Source organism: Bacillus rossius, chromosome 2 (assembly GCF_032445375.1).
Source record: "Bacillus rossius redtenbacheri isolate Brsri chromosome 2, Brsri_v3, whole genome shotgun sequence".
NCBI lineage: Eukaryota > Metazoa > Arthropoda > Insecta > Phasmatodea > Bacillidae > Bacillus > Bacillus rossius.
Window position 1 is genome coordinate 25,132,606 of NC_086331.1, and position 22,989 is coordinate 25,155,594.

The 22,989-nt window shown below is 42.1% G+C and overlaps 1 protein-coding gene across 1 annotated transcript in view; it reads right to left on the bottom strand.

The window, feature by feature from the left end:
- The window catches only part of LOC134529183 (small G protein signaling modulator 2-like), a 312,573-nt gene that overhangs the window by 23,853 nt on the left and 265,731 nt on the right, over nt 1-22,989 (bottom strand). The window contains exons 21-24 of the mRNA XM_063363019.1: nt 21,671-21,795; nt 17,739-17,918; nt 13,120-13,229; nt 4,140-4,307 (exon numbers count right to left, since the gene is read on the bottom strand). Coding sequence (XP_063219089.1) covers nt 4,140-4,307; nt 13,120-13,229; nt 17,739-17,918; nt 21,671-21,795 — 583 coding nt within the window. The remainder of the gene's footprint in view (nt 1-4,139; nt 4,308-13,119; nt 13,230-17,738; nt 17,919-21,670; nt 21,796-22,989) is intronic.

Here is a 22,989-nt window from a genome sequence, read left to right on the forward strand (position 1 = left end):
AAAACCACAAAATTATTTTGCCAGTTAACAATTGCCCAGCCCACCCTAAAGAAATTACACTATGTAATGTAAAAATAGCTTTCTTCCCTGCAAACTGTACAAGTGAACTTCAACCCCTAGACCTTGGAATAAAACATTCTTTTAAGATGAAGTACAGGAAGCGACTGGTGCAGAAGGCCAACACAATGCTGGATTCAGGAGAGGATCCAGCCACAATGCATATCAGTGTTCTAACTGCTCTGCATTATATAGCATGGTCAGAAGTAAAATCTGACACGATCATCAACTGCTTCAAGAAGGCTGGATTTTTAAATGAAGGTGAAGTTGCTGCAACCCAGCCAGAGGCAGCCAACACACTACAGGTTCAGCCTTCACAGTGGGAGACACACAGTCCTGGTGTCACTATTGAGGAGTTTGTCAATGTTAGAAGTGCAAACACTGGACGACATTATTGACCAGCATTTGCAGAACAAAGAAGATGTGGAAGAGGAGGAAGAGGATGAGGAGGAAGAGGATGAGGAGGACGAGCCAGTACCAGCGTGCAGCCACAGTGAGGCACTACAAGCTTTGGACACTGTGAGAAGCTATTTAGCCAGTGTCTCTGGAAGTGATGAGGTGTTTCATCACTTGAATAAAGTGCAAACTCAACTTGAGGGTGTAAGGATCAAGTCGAAATGAGAAAGTAAAATATCTGACTTTTTTAGGAGGCAGTGATTGATGTTTCTTTTTTAGTTTTTTAGTGTACTACTACATATATGTATACAGTACTAGATGGTGTGATTACTTTATACCTTTGTATTAATGATGCCATGGCTACGGTATGTACGTCTAACAGCTGAGTAGGTTAAGTTGAAAATTTAAAATGTTTGTTTATTCTGTCTACAATTTTTGCATGATATTGTTAATTTCATCCCATTTGTTTGTGTTATTGCTGCTGCTTAATGTAAATTCAAAATATCAAGTTGTTAAATGTTAGGCCTATAACATATTTTTACTTAAGTTTTGAGATTGCCATTAACTACTAAAGTTAATTGCAAACAAAAATAATATAGTTATTGTTGTAAAACTTTATTACAGCAAGCGTTGACTTGAAGCATTATATCTTCATGTAGTTTTTAGTAAAATTTTACTTTCCCCTCAATTAAACTTTCCTGCGAATTACACCATTTTCAGTTTTCCCCTTCAAAAGTGTAATTCAAGGGTTCCACTGTATAAAGTTTTATTTTCTATTACCTATGGAATTCATTTACTAAAAAATGTAATTAATTTGATATTACTGTAAGTAAAAATAGAGATTATAGGCCTACCTAGTATGAAAAAAATCAATCCAATGGACTGAGCTATATATTTAATAATATTACAGCAATATGATAAACAAATAAAATGTAGTCATATATATTTGCTTAAAGCCCAATTTATATAATCTAGTAATCAGTAATTTAAAAAAGGTAAAAAATTTTTCCATTTCCGAAATTTGAACCATGATACTTAGGCTTATTAACTGCACACTATAACCACTGTGCTATGAAGCTTGTTGGAAGACTGAATGAAGAATATTTATTATAATTGTTGTAATACTAGAATAAATTAGGATTTTTAAAACTTTAAGTTACTCTTTACTATGACTATTTTAGTTTATCAAATATTTTCCAGGGTAGTTTCACTATCATAAAGTTTCATTTGGCACACCAATACATTTGGTATCTCCTAATTTTTTATAAACATGACTACATATGAGTTATGTTCATACATGTGGGTCCGCCATCTTCCTGTGAAAATTTTGCTGCATGGTATGCTTGCATTGTAAAAGTTCACTCTCATAATGTTTCCATAACCCCCCCCCCCTCCCCATTAAGAAGAAGAATTTCAAAAATAAAATGTAATTGGTGTCCAGAAAAACAGTGTTTTGACACTAGTTTAAAATGTTGAAATGTTGCTTTCTTTTCCTTCTTTTATACACTTTTGTTACAATTCAAATTGTGCCTGACTAAGACGACGATTATTCCTTGTACACACAAAAATTTTTTTTAACATGTTCCAGGCAATTTTACAGGGAGTTAGGTGTAAAGTTCTGTTTATTTTCTCGAAACTCTTAATGGTCGTATTGGATAAAAGAGTTGGAAATTAATTTTGGCAATTTATTCTTCTTCTGTTGGATCCATACCCCAGTTCCAATATTTCATTCTGTCACGTAATGAAAAACCCTACTTTTGCAAATTGCTCCTCATGGTCCTGTGCCTCCAATGAAAGAAAATCCCTAGCGACCTCATCGTCTAGGTACAAACGACAGGAACTGCGACCCAGTGGACAAACGGCCACCCTGAACTTACGCAGCATGTCTGGAGCCTAAATTTATATTTATAAAGACAGCAAAAAGAAAAAAGAAATTTGTATTACAATACTTGCACACGGCCACGATCTCGACTCCAGATGTTAAATTGTCCACCTCTATTCGCTTTAGTTAAGTGTAAGAGAAAGCTAAAAGCCTTTACTTCACCATTAAGTCAATAAAAAAAATAATAAATAAAATAACATTTGTTGGTGAGCTGCCGCCTCGCACGTCCTTTTGGCCAGTACTTGAACACTGACGACGAGGCTACGCAACTACCTACAACCATGCAGAGATGAGGCAGCCACGTGACCTCACCAACCAATCGCAACACGCCTCTTACGTACTAAGATACACTACCATATAAAATACATTACCCTCAAATTGAGGTGTTTCTGTAAACAACAAACCCAATATTACAAATTTTTTTTCCCGATTGGCTGGGCTGAAAACCTGATAAATGTACCACTTCCCACTGGAGTTAACACCTGCTGTTTTTCCCATCATAAGAACAGATACAGAAAGCACAAGAACATCTTGGCAGCTGGAAAATAGGCACCGCTATGTCGCGCACCTGTCTCCAAAACCATACCCAATGTTCTATAAACATTATAAAAACTTAAAATGAATACACATGCAGATAAACAGTTATAAAAACATTTAAGTGAAATAAAACAGTAAAAACATATGACTGCACAAATAGTAACCCAACAAACAATGTGACAACCAGTAAAAACTTTGTTAAAGGCTTTTCCAAATAAAATAAATAAATGTCACAAGCTGTTATAAAAATATTCATGTCAATAAAGTACAAATACAACTTGAGTCTACATAATCAACTGATTTACTACCTAACTGAAAAACATTACTATGAAAAATGTGGGTAAAGAGCTGTGGCTTGCAAAGCCACATGCTTACAATAGCTAAATAATACAAAGACTTGCTCCAGAATAGACTATAACATACGTAACTTACAAATAAAATCGCATTCACATTACCAAAAGTTTCTATTTATGGTGGTGGAAACAGGAGCTGCACTCTAGTGGGTAGTTGAGAACTATTGGGGTCTAGTTCTTCTATCAGATGCTTTGATGGCAACCAATGTCGTGTTCGCGAAGTACAAAAAAAAATATTTACAGTCCATAAGGCCATAAAGAAAAGAAGATGAACTACTATTGGTTGTTTGGAATCAATCACAGTTTCAAGGAAACTGAAGCTGCATTGCTATTGGTGGCTTCAGAGGAGTCCCAGTTTACTGAAAGCTGCCATTGGTAATATGGCAGCAATTACAGTTTCCGAACTCCTGAATTTGCCACATCGGCTGGAGCGCTAGTCATGTCGTAAACAAGATTGTGACAGATGATATTGCTGCTTTGATCACAGATACTTTGTGCGATGATTCACAGATTATGATTGCAATTTTTTAGATATCTGCAACTAAATTACAGCTTGTGATTTTACGACTAATCTCTATTTGGTAAAGCGCTTCAATTTTTTTTTTTTTCATTCTGTAAATTATTTTTCAAAATATTTTAAATGAATGTTCCTTCTCAATGAAGGAAATATTTCTTTATATGTTGTGGGACTTTCCTTCACTGTTGTCAGGAAATAGAAAAATGTTACTAAACATGAAGAACTTCCATTGAAGTGTCATTCATACATTTTTGCAAAATATATCAAAGAAAAAATTTCCCTTAAGTTTTAGTGTTAGTTTACTTTTATTTTGGTAAAGGAGCAGGTAGTCCCTAAATTTTTATTATACTTCATTCACAGAATATATCAAACATAGTAAACAACGATACCCACTTACCATTGAAGAACTTGATGATGTCTGTAAAATCCATACTGTTACTCAAGATGATATCACGATATGTTTCAACTAGTGCCAGTGCAATGAATAGCACAAAGTGACTTGAGGCCACATGTTTAGCTGCCCAAATTACTTCCCAAGTGCTGAAGACATCTTCATACACAAATTCTGGAAAGTTAAATACAGAACATTTCAACATAAGTCACCAAGTGAGATAGTGTAATGTAAAATGCTGGACTTGCATTGGGTAGGAGCCCGGTTCGAATCCTGGTCCATCCATTCTGATTTTGTTATTTCATGGATCCCCAAAATCAACATCAGGCAAATGCTGCGCTGGTTCTTTACAATAGGTAATAAATGATTCAGTCCCTAATTTCCTTGATTGTTCAGTGTTTGCTTATCTCTAATGACTTGACCAGCTCAATTTGGTTCTTAAAATGCAAGACTACTGTGTTATTACTTTTATTTTATAAATTAATGTTATTTTACGAAGATAGTTCACTATTCAGCATACCTTATATGAAAATCTTATTTTACACTTTTTTTTCAACAAAATAGAGTGATTCTGATAGTGGTACAAGCCACATTTTACTCAAAATAAAAAATAACTGGCTAAAATTTGTGTGTTAACACATCAGAAACTGTAATGTAAAAATAATGTAAGAAGAGGTGCATTTTAAATTGAAGAACATAATAATTTTTATAATTCATTTGGTCTGAATATTTTTAAACAATTTGATATATTTTTTGCAATGTGCTATCACATTATGTGACATATTAATACAATTAGTATAAATTTTGTGTAGCAATATTTTAAAAAGTATTTTGTTAAAAAAATAATTAAATAATTAAAACAAATTTTGGCAAATATAATGGTAGATGACTTTACTTTGCACTTGTGAAATTTTATGGATGGAGATACAGCAGACAAATATGAAAATAATGTGAGGGCTACTCGGCTGTGGATCCCGACAGTCTCTGATGGAACTGGGCGCCACCACGTGTAAGGGCACGTGGACCCCGGCTAAACCTCTCTCTCAGGGTGTGACGTGACCCGAGCGAGGCGAGTTACCAGCCCTATTTCTGTTGCTTGGAGTATTGACTGACCCTGCCTAGCCCGATCTTAAGGCGCCGGGTACGCCTCACACCTAGCTATAGTAAGGAAGTACCACGTGGTCAGTAAAGAATACTCACAGTACTAGATTTTATGCCTTTTATTCCTTCCGCCCGATCTCACATACATGATTACATTACACTGTTAAAATGCCGAGGCACGGACCAGATTAGATGAAGTTAGCTCACTCTCGTGGCTACACACAAAGTCTCTACGTAGGAAGATTAGTGAAAGTCTCTAAGCGAGAAATACGATTAGTTAAACAGCCCGCCGGTTGAGAGACGCCCCGGGGATAAAATGAAAAGGTTTTTGGAGATTACTTTACATGCCAGAATTACTCGATCAAAGTTTAGCAAGAGATGAAGTCCCCGGGTTGCAGACGCGTGCGCTCCCGACCGGTGGTGATGACGGACTGACTCGAGCGCAGCGTCGCTCGCGCTAATATCGTGCGCCAGCGATTGCGCCACGCCCGGGCAGGGTTACTCAGCGGCCTCGTGCCTCGACGGTGGAAGAACACAGCAGAAAGTTCTTATACACTAAGGTGGCTCTTTCGAGACCTTTCTAGTCTTGTCCAAGTCTGTGCCTGTTCGGGTTCGCCCGGGCAGCGTCCCTAACTCCGAACAACAGCGACACAAGTGACACTTATGACACACCCAGCACTGGGACTAGAGAATAAGAATTATAAAGGAGTGTATATAAAATAAATTCAGAAAAGGGGCGTCGCACTGACTCGAAATGCCTCCTTGCAGTCTGGCACGCAGTTTTAACACACACTTCCACACACGCCCATGTCCGTCGGTGGTGGACAAAAAAGGGGGGGGGGGAACGAAAAGAGAGGAAGGGAACGACGCCTGGCCAGGCTCAAGGGGGCGGAGCCCCCGTTGACGTCAATTGCCCCCCTCCGAAACAGCCTGGCATGGCGACGCTTCCCTCCGCTTGCACCGGCTTTGGTCACCCTCATTCCGTGCGCCGTCACCCCCTCCCCTGACTGGCGGGGGGCGTGGCCGGAGATTGTACCGTGGTGCGGGTGTGGGCACTTCCGTCGCGGCGTCCGCCGACCCGCCTGCTTCTCTCTCGTCATCAGTCGGCTCTTCCACCCTCACGCTGAACGTGGAGTCCGCTAGAGAATAGTGGAGGGGCCATAGCGGTTCTTCCGGTGATCCGGGTCTACTCTCTGCCTCATCCGGTTCCCATATGAGTGGTTGCGGCCCAGCTTGGCCTCCTAACCCTCCGCCCATGTCATTGAGGAACCCCCTAAATGGAGAGACCTCGCCTTCCGAGTCCTCTAACATCTGTCGCGGCCGGGTCCCCGCCGCCACAACAGGTGCCTCCAGCCTTGCCTCTACTTCCGGGAAACCTCTAAACCCGCCCCCTTCAGTGTCCGTCGGGGTTGACGTAATCGGCCATGCGGCTTCTCCGCTCTCCGTCTCTCCTGTTTCCTCTACCCCCTCCGCCCCCTCTCGAAGCGCCGCCACTCCGCTTGCCGTCTCTTTCCCCTCCTCCGCCTCCTCTGGCCGCGCCACCCCTCCGCTCGCCGTCTCTTCCCCCTCTTCCGCCTCCTCTGGCCAGGCCTCCCCTCCGTCCTTCGGCCCCTCCGTCCCTTCAGCCCCCTCTGCAGCCAATGGCCGCGCCGCTACCCCCGCTCTCAGTCTTCCCCGTCTTATCAGTCTCTTCCACCTCATGCGCTATTCTGATATCGTCCCTATGGTATTTGGCGGCCTGCTCTGAGGGCAGTTTGATGGTGACCATCGTAGGGCCCGCCCTTATGAAAGGTACGGGGCCTATCCATTTGGGCGCTAGCCCGGCACAGTAGTTCCGGTGCCCGGCGGAAAGCGGGTGCAGCCTTGCATACACCATTTGCCCTGGGTTCAGGTCGGGGGGTGGGTGTGGGGTTTCCGGCATGCGTTGCGTCTGATATGTTGTCTGGTGCCGCCGCGCCGCGTCACGCGCCTCTGACAGCCGCTCCAGCCTGCGCTCGTGCGTTTCTACTTCCTGCCCCGCCTCCCGCTGCTGCCTCACGTGATATTCCCCGGGGAGGAAAAGGTTCCGCCCCTGCACCATGTTGGCGGGTGTCTCTCCCGTTGCCGCGTTCACACGCCGCCGGAGGCAGTAAAGTATCTGGGGAATGTGGGTATCCCATTGCGAGTGGTCGTCAGCGAGACAGAGGCGTAGCTGCGCCTTGATCTCTTGGTTTCTCCGTTCTGTCGGGTTGGCGCGGGGGTGGTATACGGGGGTGGTGTGTAAAATCACCCTCCACTTCTTCCCCAGCTGGGTCCACGTCCGACCAGTGAATTGTGTGGCATTGTCGGTTAGAATCACCCTAGGGTAGCCCCACCTAGGAAAAAATTCCGTCTCTAGGACTCGCGCGATGGTGCCGGCGCGGGCATTGGAGTGCGGGTACGCCTCTACCCAGTGAGTAAAGCAGTCGGTGACGACTAGAAGGAACTTTTTCCCCTTGGCTGAGCGCGGGTAGGGCCCCATCAGGTCCAGTGCGACCGTGTGAAACGGCTCCGTCGGCTGCCTCGGTACTTGCTGGGCTGTCCCGTCTGACCGGCGCGTCTTACGGCGCTGACAATGCCGACATCTGCGCACGCTGTCTCTCACAAACTTCGCCACCCCGGGCCAGTGGAACAGTCCTCGGACGTCACGAAGTGTCTGGTCCGCCCCTGGGTGTCCGGCTAGCCGGTTGACATGCATCATATCAAAGATTTCCCTCCGCGTGGGTCCCGGTGCGAACGTCCGCCATGGATCTTCTGTCCCTTTCGGGCGTGCCAGCAGCGGTCCGTCAACCACTCGGTATCCCTCGCAGTTAGCCTCTCCGCATCGTCGTACGAGCTCCTGCGTCTCCGCGTCCGTCAGCTGCACCGCCCGTACGTATGCGTCAAGGTCATCCAGTTCGGCGCCCGGTGGCAGTGTCGGCGTGGTGTCGGGGATAACCGCGCAAACGGCCGCATATGGCGTGGGTGTTTGAGCCTGGTTAGTCTGGCGGGCGCTAGTGGGCGGCAACAGCTCCTCCCAATCTGCGTCATCTCGGGCGATGGCAGTGCTGTCCGGGTCGCGTGACAGCTCGTCCGTTAGCTCATTCTGTCTCCCGGGCACATGCTCTACCTCAAAGTCTAGCGACTGCAGCAACATGGCCCACCGCGTCAGCTTGGATCGTCTGCCCTGCATCGTAGCCAACCACTTCAAACACTGGCTGTCCGTGCGCAACGTAAACTTCTGTCCTTCCAAGTGCGGCCGATAGCGTCTAAGGGCCCAGACTACCCCCAGACATTCCCTCTCGTTGACGCTGTATCGCCTCTCCACGTCACCGAACTTTGCGCTGGAGTATTCTATGACTCGTGGCGCCCCTTCTTCATCGAGTTGTAAAAGTATTGCCCCTATCCCTTCCTCACTTGCGTCCGTCTGCACGATCAAGGGCTTGGTCGGGTCGAGGCGCGCTAGTAAGTGACAGTTGGCAAACCTGCGTTTCAGCTCGTCGAAAGCCTTCTGGATCTCGGCGGTCCACCTGAACGGCCGCTTGGGTGACAGTTGGTCCGTCAGGGGGGCGGCTACAATGGAAAACTCCGGGATGAAAGCTCGAAGCCAATTGGCTAGGCCGAGGAATTTTTGTAGCTGTTTGCGTGTGCGCGGGGGCTCTTTGTCTAGGATGACGCGCAGTTGTTCCTCCGTCGGTCTGTTACCCTCCGCGTTGACAACTAACACCAGAAAGCCCAGCTCGGTAGTTCCTAGATGACATTTCTCTCTGTTGCAAGTTAGGCCGTGGGTAGCTAGTCTTCTAATACTAGCGCTAAATGGTGTGCGTGTTCCTCCCATGTTTGTGACCATGTGATTATATCATCTAAGTATGCCGCAGTGAACTTGCCGGAGTAGTTATCCAGGACTTTCGTCATCATTCCTTGGAAAGTAGCGGGGGCGTCTTGTAGGCCGAATGGCATCGCACAGAATTGGAATCGGCGTCCGTCTGGTGAGGTGAAAGCTGTTTTAGGCCTGTCTTCCGGTTTTATAGGCACTTGCCAATAGCCCGATTTTAGATCCAGAGATGAAAAGATTTTTGCGTTACCCAGCCCTGCTAGGGTGTCAGCTATGCTCAAGAGGGGTGGTGGTGCGTTTATAGTGATTTTGTTGATGGGTTTAAAGTTAACGCAAAAGCGTAACTTCCCGTCCTTCTTCTCCGCCAAAACTATTTGGAAGTTATAGGGACTCTCGCTGGGCTCGATTATCCCGTCTTGGAGCATTTCTTGGATCTGTTCAAGGATGGCCTGCTTACCTACGTGTCCGTAACTGCCAGGTGGGATGAACATGGGTTCATGAGGATAAGTCGGGATGTCATGTTCAGCTAGGGTGGTACGTGTTAACGGGTCCGCGGCCGCGAACACACTGCACTGCTGATCTAGGGTGTTTTGAATGCGGTCACGGACTTCCGGGGGGACCCCGTGACGGAACTCGTCGAGACTGACCTTGGTTACTTTGGGTGGTATGGGCTGCCCCAGTCCGTAGACGCTCCGTCGTCCCCGGGTGCCGACGTGCACGCACCCGGCCCGGACGTCGATGTAGGCGTGCTGTTCGGAGAGCCATGGGAGCCCCAGGATGACATCCTCCCGCAGCTGCTCCACCACCACGGCTGTCGTTGTTGACAGCTGGTCCCGCACGTACACCTCCAATGTCGTGACGCTCTGGGTGTGACAGGCGTCCCCTGTCGTGGCCAGGTGCAGGCGCCCTTCCCTGGGTTCGAACTTGGCGGGGTCAACCACCCGCGTCGTGACGCAGTTATAGCTGGCGGCGGTGTCAACGAGCGCGTGAACAGCGTGCCCGTTGACGACCACCGGGATTCGCAGCAGGTTGGCTTCCGCCGCGCCCACGTGGCCCAGGAGTGGCCCTGTCGTTGTTGTTGTTGGTGGTGCGGGGGAGAAGAACTGCTTTAGCTCACCGCCCCCTGTCGCCCGTTTCCCGCCTGCTGACGCGCTGCGAAGTCCGGCCGGTATTTGTTGCACACCAGGCAGTCTTCGTGCCAATGAAACGTGCTTGCCGGGCATGTGTGGCACTGTGGTGGTGGGCCGGCGCCGATGGCGCGCGTCCGCCACGCTGGTGGAGGTTGGCTGCCCTGGCCGGCCCCGCCGCGTCTCGTGTTGACATCAGAGTCGGGCGTGACGTAGGGCACCAGCGCCCTAGCGTCTGCTGTGGTCGTGGTCTCGGCCTTAGCGGTAGCTGACGTAGTTATTTTGGTCGGTCTCGCGGCTTTCAAGTCCAGCTCCACGGCGCGGGCGTACTGGATGAACTCTTCCGCCGTCAGTTGCGTCACCGCGCGTAAGTGGGGGCGGATCTCCGGGCGCATCAGCTCAACCACATGTTCCAACATCTCCGTGGGTTCGCTGTCAGGGAACAACCGCTTGTACAGCCGCACCTTCTTCACGACGAAAGCTTCCGCCGTCTCCGTCTGGTGTTGTTCGAGACAGTAAAGTTCAGCGCGCGCCCTCATATCCGCCTTCACGTCTGCGAATCGCGCTTTGAAACGTCTCGTGAAGTCTGGCCACGGCATATCGTACTCATGCACGATCTGCCACCACGTCTTCGCGTCCCCTCTGAGTGCGTTCCCCACGCGGTCCGCCCACTCGTTTTCTGGCACTCCATACCGGTCCAGCCGCCCCCGGCACGTGGTTAAGAACTTCCGCGGGTCGTCACTGGTCCTGCCGGCGAACTCGGGGAGCTCCACGTGGCCTACTAGCGTGAGTCTAGCCCGTGGTTGGTCCGGGATGCGGTCCGTCGGTCCGCTGGTGTCTTGCGCCGTCTGTCTCACGTGTTGGCACCACTGACACGTGTACCACTCGTCTCGTAGTGATGTCACCTCGGGCTTAGTCAGACACTTGGTGTGTTTAAATGCTCGACAGTTCCTACACCATCCTCCCTCCCGCGCCTCCCCGTCACATTCCATACTCGTGCATTTCCTATATTCCAGTCCGTGATGTTTCGCCCGCGCTGTTAGTCCCTGCACACGTGGCCCGTCATACTTTCCCAAGCATACACACGTGTCCGTCCACGAGACCCCTGCTGCCCCGCCCATCTGACGTGGTCGTACGCAAACGGCACAGTACATGGCATTTAGTTGAAACAGTTCGCTTGCCTGGATAGGGTCCGGTCCGGGGTTCTGTCCGTGGTTGTCCGACATGGTGGTGTGTGGTGGTGAGACAGGTGGGCGTCTCTCTTCTCCTCGCTACGCGCGCGACGCGGTTGGCGGTACTCACACACACACTCACCGTCTGGGCAGCTGTTTTCTCCCGGGATGCGATCACGCGGCCGCTCGCTGGGAGTTCCGTGGGCTGTGCGCGCTCTTGACCTGGTCACGTGCCACGTGGCCGGCCGGTCCGTTATCTTCCAGGCTCCCGTGTTTCGGTGCACAACCGCGTAACTCACACGCTCTGGTCTCCGCGGAAGAGGTAACTCGCCCCACGTTGGGCGCCAATTGAGGGCTACTCGGCTGTGGATCCCGACAGTCTCTGATGGAACTGGGCGCCACCACGTGTAAGGGCACGTGGACCCCGGCTAAACCTCTCTCTCAGGGTGTGACGTGACCCGAGCGAGGCGAGTTACCAGCCCTATTTCTGTTGCTTGGAGTATTGACTGACCCTGCCTAGCCCGATCTTAAGGCGCCGGGTACGCCTCACACCTAGCTATAGTAAGGAAGTACCACGTGGTCAGTAAAGAATACTCACAGTACTAGATTTTATGCCTTTTATTCCTTCCGCCCGATCTCACATACATGATTACGTTACACTGTTAAAATGCCGAGGCACGGACCAGATTAGATGAAGTTAGCTCACTCTCGTGGCTACACACAAAGTCTCTACGTAGGAAGATTAGTGAAAGTCTCTAAGCGAGAAATACGATTAGTTAAACAGCCCGCCGGTTGAGAGACGCCCCGGGGATAAAATGAAAAGGTTTTTGGAGATTACTTTACATGCCAGAATTACTCGATCAAAGTTTAGCAAGAGATGAAGTCCCCGGGTTGCAGACGCGTGCGCTCCCGACCGGTGGTGATGACGGACTGACTCGAGCGCAGCGTCGCTCGCGCTAATATCGTGCGCCAGCGATTGCGCCATGCCCGGGCAGGGTTACTCAGCGGCCTCGTGCCTCGACGGTGGAAGAACACAGCAGAAAGTTCTTATACACTAAGGTGGCTCTTTCGAGACCTTTCTAGTCTTGTCCAAGTCTGTGCCTGTTCGGGTTCGCCCGGGCAGCGTCCCTAACTCCGAACAACAGCGACACAAGTGACACTTATGACACACCCAGCACTGGGACTAGAGAATAAGAATTATAAAGGAGTGTATATAAAATAAATTCAGAAAAGGGGCGTCGCACTGACTCGAAATGCCTCCTTGCAGTCTGGCACGCAGTTTTAACACACACTTCCACACACGCCCATGTCCGTCGGTGGTGGACAAAAAAGGGGGGGGGGGGGGGGAACGAAAAGAGAGGAAGGGAACGACGCCTGGCCAGGCTCAAGGGGGCGGAGCCCCGGTTGACGTCAAATGTTAAACATGCTATTTATCCAAGAATGTTATAGACATATCAAAGTACATATTAAAATGCTGAAAGAATATTCTGAAATGAATATTATTTTAACATAGCAAATTTTAAAAACTTTTGGAGATATGGTTATTTTGATTAAATTGTGACAGTAATTTCTCTAAGCAAGGAATTTATTTAGAAGTCAAAAGTCAATAGACTTCTTTAATTTCATATTTTCTTTGTTCAATATGATGAGTTATTTTACTCTGCTGTTTTAAACAACTTATACAAAAAATATATATATTTATTCATATGAATTCTGAGTTGACAGTACTTAAAAACTTATTTAAGCGCACTTACCACGTTTGAAATCCAATAAAAACCAGCGATAGCAGAAGTAGAAATGAGTATAGTCCCCATTTTGGTGCATTAGTTCAAATATTTCGGAATCCAAAATTTGTATGAGAGATCTAGAAAAAAGTGCATACATATTAATAAATGATTTACAGTTTTAATAATGTTTAGTGGTTCCTTATTATTAAGAAGAGAAATCTTAGATGCATTATTTGTACACAATTGTTACAAAAATACAATTAATTGTAATTATTTTCTTCACAATACTGGAATTAGAATACCTAATTCAATAGTCGTAAGCAATCTTCAATTTGTACTTTAAGTAAAACAAACAATCTATTATTCAGAATCACTAAAAATTACAATAAATATGCAAGGTTCTTTCCTGTATTAGATAGCAAAATAAAATTTTAAAAAATACAACTATTCCTAACGTAATTTTTTTTGTGATATTCTTATTTCCTTCATTATAAATTTGTAAAGAAATTATTTACTAATTGTTAAATGTTGCATGTTGTGTGTATTGTTTTTGTTTTGTTGTTTTGTATTTTGTATTGTTTTGTTCTGTCTGCATGTACCTGTGTTGTTTGTATTGTGCCTACCACGCAAGGCCATAAGCTGTAGGTAGGCATGCAACAAATATGAAATAAATAAATAAATAAATAAATAAATAACCTTAATGATAAAAGGTGTAAGGTGTAAAAACAAAGTTTCTGGAGGAAACAATTTTGTCATTAATTTTATTTAAAAGTAGGTGTGTCTCAAAAAAAATTAATTTAATTCTCTAGGCTCGAGTGTAATTTCACAAGTACACTTACATGCCATTTGAATTAGTTATTTGAGAAACAACATATCACTATTTTGACTGTTTTGAGTTGGGCATAAATTCAACTTCTGTACAGGTAGGCACACATCAGTCAGCCCATTACTCTGAGCTTTCAATGGTAAAGATACAACATAAGTCAAAGTGTTATTTTGTTTCTTCACTTTACAGTTAATTCAAAATTACCTATACCTACCATGGCAACTGTCTTGGATGACAACTCATGAGCAATGATCAGTAGCGGATCCAGAGGGGGGGCTAAGGGGCTCAAGCCCCCTCCAAGAGCATCTGGGTCCACTATTGTTTTAGTGTTTGCCTTGATAAAGCCTAGCCTCAGCTGGGTCAAGCCCCTCCCAAACCAAAATCCTGGATCCGCCACTGGCAATGATTGACTGTTTTAGTGTTTCAAGAGGTAATATTATTTTTGAGCCTGGAGTGTTAGATGTTGTTTGCAATTGGTGTGATGTCGTTTTCAGTAAGTTTATAAACTGAAGATTGATTCTGACGATAATGTTATGCTTCCGCTTGATAGTAAGAGAAACAGGAAGCAAGGAATAAGAAATGAACGTTGATTAGAAACAAAATTGCCAACACAGAGTGACAACAGACTATTGACTGTAAAATATAATTGCTGTGTTTTAGCAAAAGAAGTTTTAATTTTTATTTAGAAATTTGCAAAATTGGCCAGCACAAAAGAGACATACACTACACCGTAGGAACTGTGTAAAAAAAAAAAATTGCTGATATTGCAACAATGCTTGGCATGTTGGTGCTTGGGTCCATGCATCTGCTACCATCGGACATCCCAGGCTTGGTCCATCGTGTTCCCAATTCCCTTACACTTCCCCTACTCTCTCCTTTTTCCACCTTAACAACCCTTCTCTACATGGATCTATTTTGTGCACTTGCAGAGTAATATTTTGTAAAGACTTTTTAAGCTCGTACCCACGTGTCTCATTATCGGTTGGTTCTTGAACGAGTGTTATAGTCGCGGATGACAGTGCTGCAGGACCGATGATGGGCGTACGGAAATCATTTAATGTTGCTGTAGTGTATGGTTTTTTTAGTGGCATAGTAGATGGCCGCCACAATCAAAATTTTGTTTCTTCTTAATGTTTATAGTCTATCTTCGTTAAACAATTCGTTTTGCCTTGTGTTGTGTATTTATGAAGCCCATGATCGGTACCCTCTTTGGCATTTGTTGATTCCTTATCCAAGCCTTCTAGGGATACAGTGAATTTTAATTTCATTAGAAATAAATATAGTTGAGGTTGTTAAAAAAAAGTGTTTATTTCAGAAACAACATAAGTCAATGATGTTTATTAAGGCAACATAGAACTGTTATTTTTTTTTCTAACTCAGGCACAGATATATTTACATTATAATCAAGGAAAAAATACAAAAGTTTCACGGGTTGTAAAAGGCCATTTTAGTATTCATTACTTTGACATGTTTGAGTTGTTTGCCCTGCATAGGGCAAATAAATCACCTGGATCGTAGATTTTTTTTATCCTCATGACTTGTTGCACTACTGCATTCATGTAATCATGTAATATAATGTTAAAATTGTTATTGATAATTTTTTAATCATGAGTAAGGTAAGGCTATATAAACTAAGAATATTTATTTTCTTATCGGTCCTACTTAGTGAACTCATGATCAACTATAGCTAATGTGGTTAGCTTCCTCTTGAGACATTGTGTGTTTTGAGCTGTTTACTTAACCCGATTCGCACAAGATTCACATTCCACATACGTTACGTACTCATCTTTATATTGAAACTTATTGCTGTCCATTTTGAATCAGAAATATTGAATTTGTTGTTATTTTTGGGATTGTACTCCAATGTTAACTGGTCGTGTTGTTTAATAATGTAATAATAGTATCTTGTCCTTTGAATTTAATATTTGCTTATGACTTATATTCAGCACTTTTTCTATGCTTGTAAGTTTCCCTAACAGAAAGGAAATATTACTTTGTTTATCTTGAATACTGTCTATTTATATCCTAGTAGCAAGAAGGCTTAAGCTTCCTATGACAGGAAAATCATCATAGTACGCTTTCATATAATAAGTTAATTTGTGTGCAATTTCTTGTATTTATGCAACACACAAATTTCAACACAAATAAAAATAGTTGAAGGTGGTGTTAAAAGAATTGTGTTTATTTCAGAAACAACATAAGTCAATATTAAGGCAACCTAGAAGTGTGTTTTTTTCCCAACACAAGCACGGATAAATTTACATTATAATCAAGGAAAAAATACAAAATTTTCATTAAACAATTAAATAGGTATAGATATTTTTTGTACTGAGCCTACCTGAAAAATTAGGTTTCAGTGACTTGTGCTGTTTCTGAAATAAGTGGTTCATTTGATGATCATTTAAGATGTAAAATGAAAAACTTTTCTGATGCTCAGTTCCAAGTGGCCCATTTTCCAGCAACAATTTTTGAAAATTATGAGTGTAAGTCATAAGCATTCATTACTAATTTAAGAGTACAGTATACAGTATTATAATACACCAATCCCTCACTTAGCATGTCTTCAGATTGCATGAATTAATTTAACGTGATGTTAATTTTACTGCCCAAGTCTTGAACAGCACGTCTATAAATTTTATTTAGCACAAAATCGCCACAGGCAAAAAAAAAGTCGGGCATGATGCCACGAAGTCTGCTTCAACTCGGTTGACAACAGATGTACTGTGGCATACAGTTAGCCTTACGAGGGGGGGAAGAGATGCACGCGCAGGTCTGACTACACTATTGGCTGTTGTACAAACATCAGCTACGGCAAGTTCAGTTGCGACTATGGAGTGTAAAGGACCAAATGTTTTTCATCGCGTGTATGCCGCCGTGCTGTACCGTTGTCGCACGGCCACAGGCCGGGCCGTGATGAACTTCAGTCTAGCCAATGGCAGGAAATAGCACGCTCACGCACAAAGCAACGTCTGCCCATTCGTCTGCCGGTAACTGTACGTGCAGTTGGAATCATATTGGAATCCTGGCTTCAGAGTGAGAGAGTAATGCATTGTGTTCAAGTATTTGAGATAAAACTAGAAGTATTACGGCGTGCAGAATGTCATGAAGGCCACACTTATGTTGGTCGCACTTTAGTTTTAAGCAAGTAAACTGTGCGCACAATCATATGAAATAAGGACTCTATCAAACGTTTATATAAGTCTGATGCTGTTGGTTGTACTAGGGGGAATATATTTGACATTAGATACCGGAACAGAAATGAACAGATGATTCACATGAAAAAGGTTGTTAAATGAATGGTGCAATGGAAAAAAATCAGGGCCCTGACAGGATTGATGTGAACCAAGCGGTGATACATGAATAACCACTTTAATTTTTGAAAAATTAAAATGTTAATATCTGGACAGTAATATCGGTTTCACTGCCAGTAAAGGATGGTTTGGAAAGTTTGGTGAAAGGTACATGACATGAGATGAAGGTCACGCCTGGGCAGGCCAGTCAACCAGCCGACTGACAATAAGTATCTCCTGTTACGCGGTGTTGTATTTGTCATACAAAGTATTCAACGGTAGGCTTATAAAGATAAATGTTGTGACGTATTTATCTTTGAGTATTTTTCTATGCATTTATATTACGTGAAGAATATTTCCCTACACATTTTGTAACACATTAAGTAAATTAGCCTTGCTATTTATGGAGACCAATGCTTCAGAATACGCAATTTTGCCTAACACGAACAGTCGAACATATTTAGGAATGCATTAGTGGTGCTACGTGAGGGATTGGTGCATAATGATCTTAAAAGTAAAAGAGCACTCACCTCATGTTGGCCAGCTGATTGTCCATTGCGCCACCATTAGGAAAATTACCTCCCATTCTTTCCATGAGACAACAAAAACAAGCGTAAGTAGCTCCCTCGTCATCCAGGATCACTAAGAGAGGAGCTACTAGATCACACATGCCTTGCATGTAACCATTGTCCAAGTGCTCCCAAACATAACTGAAACAGTTTTTCATAAATATTTTATTGCATTCTTAAGTTATTTACATGTCTCTGAAAGTGATCAACTAAAGAAGTTGATGCAACAGAAGTTTGTATAGTGCTTGAACCACTGCAATAAGCTTTATTTTTGCATATTAAATTTTTTTTTGAGATAATCTATGCTATTAGATTTCTCAGCCATTCATAATATCTAAGCACAGTTATCTATTTATTTATAGACCCAACTTGCACAGCATATGGTCATAGCCAGTGTAGATACTGCTACATCTATATCATATGATAGTTCCCATCAATAATACATAACTGCTTGCTGAAAGTGCTAAACTCATAAATAAACAGAAAGATAAAGCTGACAGTCCAGAGGCAGATCTGGAAGGGATTCGGGTGAAATAGAGGGAAAGACACTAACTACAAAATGGGGTTTGCCGGTATTTGTTGACCTGTGAAAGGTGGTATGGAATGGAGCAGTGAGAGACTACACCACCCACTCTGCCCTTGCATGCAGTGTATTTTGACCCCCTTAAATGAGAACCACTGTCACTAAGGGAAAGCTGCAAAACAATTATGAAGTAAGTAATGTAAAGAATGGAAAATTTATCTCAGCTATTGTCTGATAAAATCACTCAAAGTTACAACATGGTTAATGCTTTTCCATCTCATATTTTCAGATATAAAAACTCACTTTTTTTGAATGCAGTCGAATAATCAACCTGCACTGGTAGTGTTGTTCTACTTTCAGTTTTGGCTAATGTGGAGCACTACCTTCGCTTCCTTCAAGTTGAGATGCCTTCCTTATTTCCTAGCTCTTTTCTGATACAATTTCACTGCCCTTCCACTCCTGGTTAAGAGACAATGGAGTGTAGTGCTTTTGCGCAGAGTTTGAACACTTTTTCTTTAGGAGCTTGCACACACAGCAGCCCTTCCTTCTACTTATGGTCACAATGTGATGTAATTAATTTGTTTTTCTGTTGGCATTCAAGGTGGGGTGGTTTTTGTTCCTCTGATCTTCAATTATTTCTTAAAATTATATTTTTTCGGCTTTTTCTCACCAACAAAAGTTATTTTATTTTAAATGTTGGTTAGGTGCATGTTTCACTGTTTGCCTCTTTCATACTGTTTTACTGTAATTGGTCATGTGGAGCTGTCCATGTGTTTATGTTCTGAGTTTATATTGAACTTAACATGGTTTTTCTTTTAAAAAATATTTTTCCTAATTTGATGGGCAAATCCCCTAAAAAAATATATAATTTTGTCTGTACATAACGAGGTGTAACAGGAAAATTTTAAGCCCTGTGCCCTGTCTCCACTGCTCAATAGGAAGGGCTAGATTTGCCTGCAGGTGTTGAAGAGGAAGCTTGTTTTGTCCTGTACATATTCTGATAAATCACCAGAATATCTTTGTGCAGTAGAGAATGGCATCCTAGTGATTGAAGAAGTGTTTTCGGTTCTTGACTGATAATTTATTTTGCAAAATGGATGTAAAAACAGGACAGAAAATTAATATGGTTTTAAAACCAGGAAATCAGTTTTTGAGACTTATAAACTCTAAAAACAGCATTCAGGGGTAAATGTCTGAGCCAGTAAAAGGTTTCCATCTGGTTCAGCAGATGCAAAGATTGGACTAAGGTGACTCCCAATCAGGTTGACCTTTGACTTCAAAAATTAACGAAAACATTGTGAAAGTAGAGTCAGGGAAATGGCTGAAGAACTGAACTTAAGTTTTTTTGCAATTCTGTCAATTTTAACTACAGATTTGAACATGCCTTGAGTGTCCACAAAAATCATTCCAAAATTGTTGTCAGACAAGCAGTAAAAACACAGACTTAAAAGTATCCCAAAAACTGTATAATCGGGCAAAAACTGACCCACATTTGTTAAATAGAGTTATTACAGGTGAAGAGTCATTGCTTTATGGGTATGTCCCTGGAATAAATGCACAATCATCGTAGTTGAAGTGTCAAGTTTTCCACAGCAAAAAAGTGCAACAATGTTGGTCAAATGTGAAGGTGATGGTTTTTTTCCTAGTCTACCGGTATCATGCATCACAAATTTGCCGCTAGTGGGCAGACAGACAACAAGGAATATTACAAAAGTATCCTTCAGCGTTTGGGCAAAAAAGTGTGGAAAAGTGTGGAAGAAAGGCCTCCACCATGAAAATTCTCTCACTAAATGTTTTGCCAAATTCCAAATTCCTGTACTTATGAAACCCCCTAATTCCCCTGAAAGGTGTTAAGAACCCTCTCCATATATGCCTGTATGTCTTCATTCCAGTCAAATTGGTTCCCTTTCAGCACTGTAAAGGTACCTATAAATGTTCCCATACAGGTAATTTCTTGGCAAGAGAGCTGTAGTATTTGTAATGCAATTTTTATTGATGTAATTTGTTCCAGAATAATGAGCATTATGCCGTTCTCCTTTAGTGTTTCAAATTCCAAGGTTAAATGGGTCCTCATGTTTCTTGTGGGTCGACTAACTGTGTTCATTTTTTATATGGGAATAAACGATGTCATTACAGAAGATAACACATGACTAAGGACAACATTACATAGTGAATTGCAATAAAAATTAAATAACACCAAAAATTATGTCAACAAACCATATAACACCGAAATGCAAGTAATACACCATAATCCACCAAATAGAACAAATTCATGAAATAAATCTGCATTTTTAATTAAAACGTGAACTGAATTCACAGAACCATAAATTTTAATATATTAAATTCAAAGATTTTAATTTATTTAGCATGAAGTTTGTACCAAAATTTATGTATACTAAATAGATAGCAAATTTTTTTAACTTTTTTTCTTCTTGCAACTGTTATTAGTAACTCAAGTTAACATTAACACATTGGTACATTTTCCAGACACAGAAATACTTTCAAATTTATTTTTAATGTTCTGAGCTTATTACCAATAATTATATTATAATTATTGCAAAAGTGCCAGTCAAAATGACACAGTTGGTGAATTAAGTATAATAAAACATTTAAGAGTCAAATTTGTTTAATATTATTCTATCTTTATGAATAACAAAATCTCTTGTTCTAAGAACGAAATCAGCCAAATATAAAACCATTAAATCTTGTCTCTACACGTCACACGGACCAGGGACATTAGAAAAGGCATTGGAAATAGCCTATAGTGAGCATTTGTCTTGAATGATTTCGGCAGGCCATGGAAATACTGACTCCGGATGACTGAACTGCTGCTATTTGGACCTAAGTCCTTTGGAATGCGAGCCAAGTGTCGACATTGAGTTTAGTGTGCATGCAAACCAATAACAAGGCTTTATTATTATGCTTGTGTCAATTTTCTTAGAGCTTATTACATAACTGTAATAAATTCAAATAAATCAAAAAAGAGAATTTTTAAAATTTGTTTAAGATGTTTAGAATATTTCAGTTAAGGGAGAGCCTAAAATGGCTTCTACTTATGCAAGGATTGTTCAAAACCTAGATTAATGGATATTACTGGCTTTAAAAATACATATCAAAGCTATCATTTGTCTACTGATTTATGGGTGGATATTTTCATACAGTGCAGCGCAATGCTTTCAAACATGTAATCAAAGAAATTACATTGAAAAATAACCATGAATTTTTCAGAATCCTTTCAAAAAGCCTCTAATTTTGAATTAGGTTCAATTAAACTGCAGAATTCTGTATGATTAATAAAATAAAAATTTGTACCTCATACATTTCCAGCTATAATAATGTTTATTAGTTAATAAAAACTTGCTTAACTTACGTGCACATGATGTTCCTAAGCTTTTCAAGGTTTTCATTCGTGAAGTACCAATAGTTCCTATCGCACCGCTGAACATCTTTGTCTATGCGATGAAGGTTCAGACCAAATGTATCTAGCAGTTCCACCTAAAAAAAAGTTAGCATGTCTTTCAGTACTCGCCACTGATGTATACGTAACATCTAACCTCGGTAATGAGCAAAATCCAAGTTACACTGAGCAAAATTATGAGCAACTTTTATTAACCCTACTCCTCCAGTTTACCATTTTTCCTCACTCTTACGCCGCCTGTCTTCCCACACGTACTTTGTTCGTGATTTACCCATTCCTGTAAATTAAAAAAAATGATCATAATTTTGAAAATATTTGTTTTACAATTAATTTGTTATTTCTTCTGTACCAATTTTAAAAGGATTAATTAACACAGGATTAAAAATAAACCTCCAATTTAAAACATTTACAGAACTTATAAAAATTACTTTATATAAATAACTTTAGACAAATCACTTTATACAAATAACTTACAGGAATGAATTTGTATCACAAACTATGAAGTAACTCAACATGTATTTTAATGTCAAACTTAGTTATAAAAAATTGGTAAAATTTGGTTATAAAAAGTAATAGGTCTAGCTTTAAATTGTCATAAAATATTTTTATTACATACTTACAAAAGTATAAATTGAAGCGGGAATAGGTTTAGGAACTCATTTATAACTTATGGTTGACTTCCAATCCAGCCGTATAGGCTAATATGCTTCCGGCTGTGGTAAGCTAGGTTTTTATGGATACCTCATGTACATGTTTGGTTTCAAAAAGGGTTAGGCCTTTCTTTAAATTGTTACACGTACATTATTAAAACATGCATGAACCTTTCTGGAAAGTTTAGAGCTGATCAATGTAATTATTGCTGACAACCAACTCAGAAATAAACACATTTGTATTGGAATATTTTGTTTTAAAAAGGTTTAGGCATTGATTTAAATTGTTCTAAGGAATTTCTTACATCATTCCTGAATATGCATGGGGAGTTTAGTGGTAATTGTGGCAGTAATTTATACATTATTGCTAACTTCATACCCAGCAATTTGTATAGGCTAATTTACTGTCTTCTATAGTAGGCCAGACACACAATGCCCATAGTTTATATTGGAAATATTAGGCCTTGCATAAAATTGTCACAATTATGTTATTAAAAATTGATTGAAAATTTCTTAGAAAGTTAATTGGTGATTGGTACACTGTGAAAATTTGCTGATTTCCTACTCAGAAATACAGGTTAATATGCTCCTCACTAGTTGTTTACCACAAGGCCTTAATTT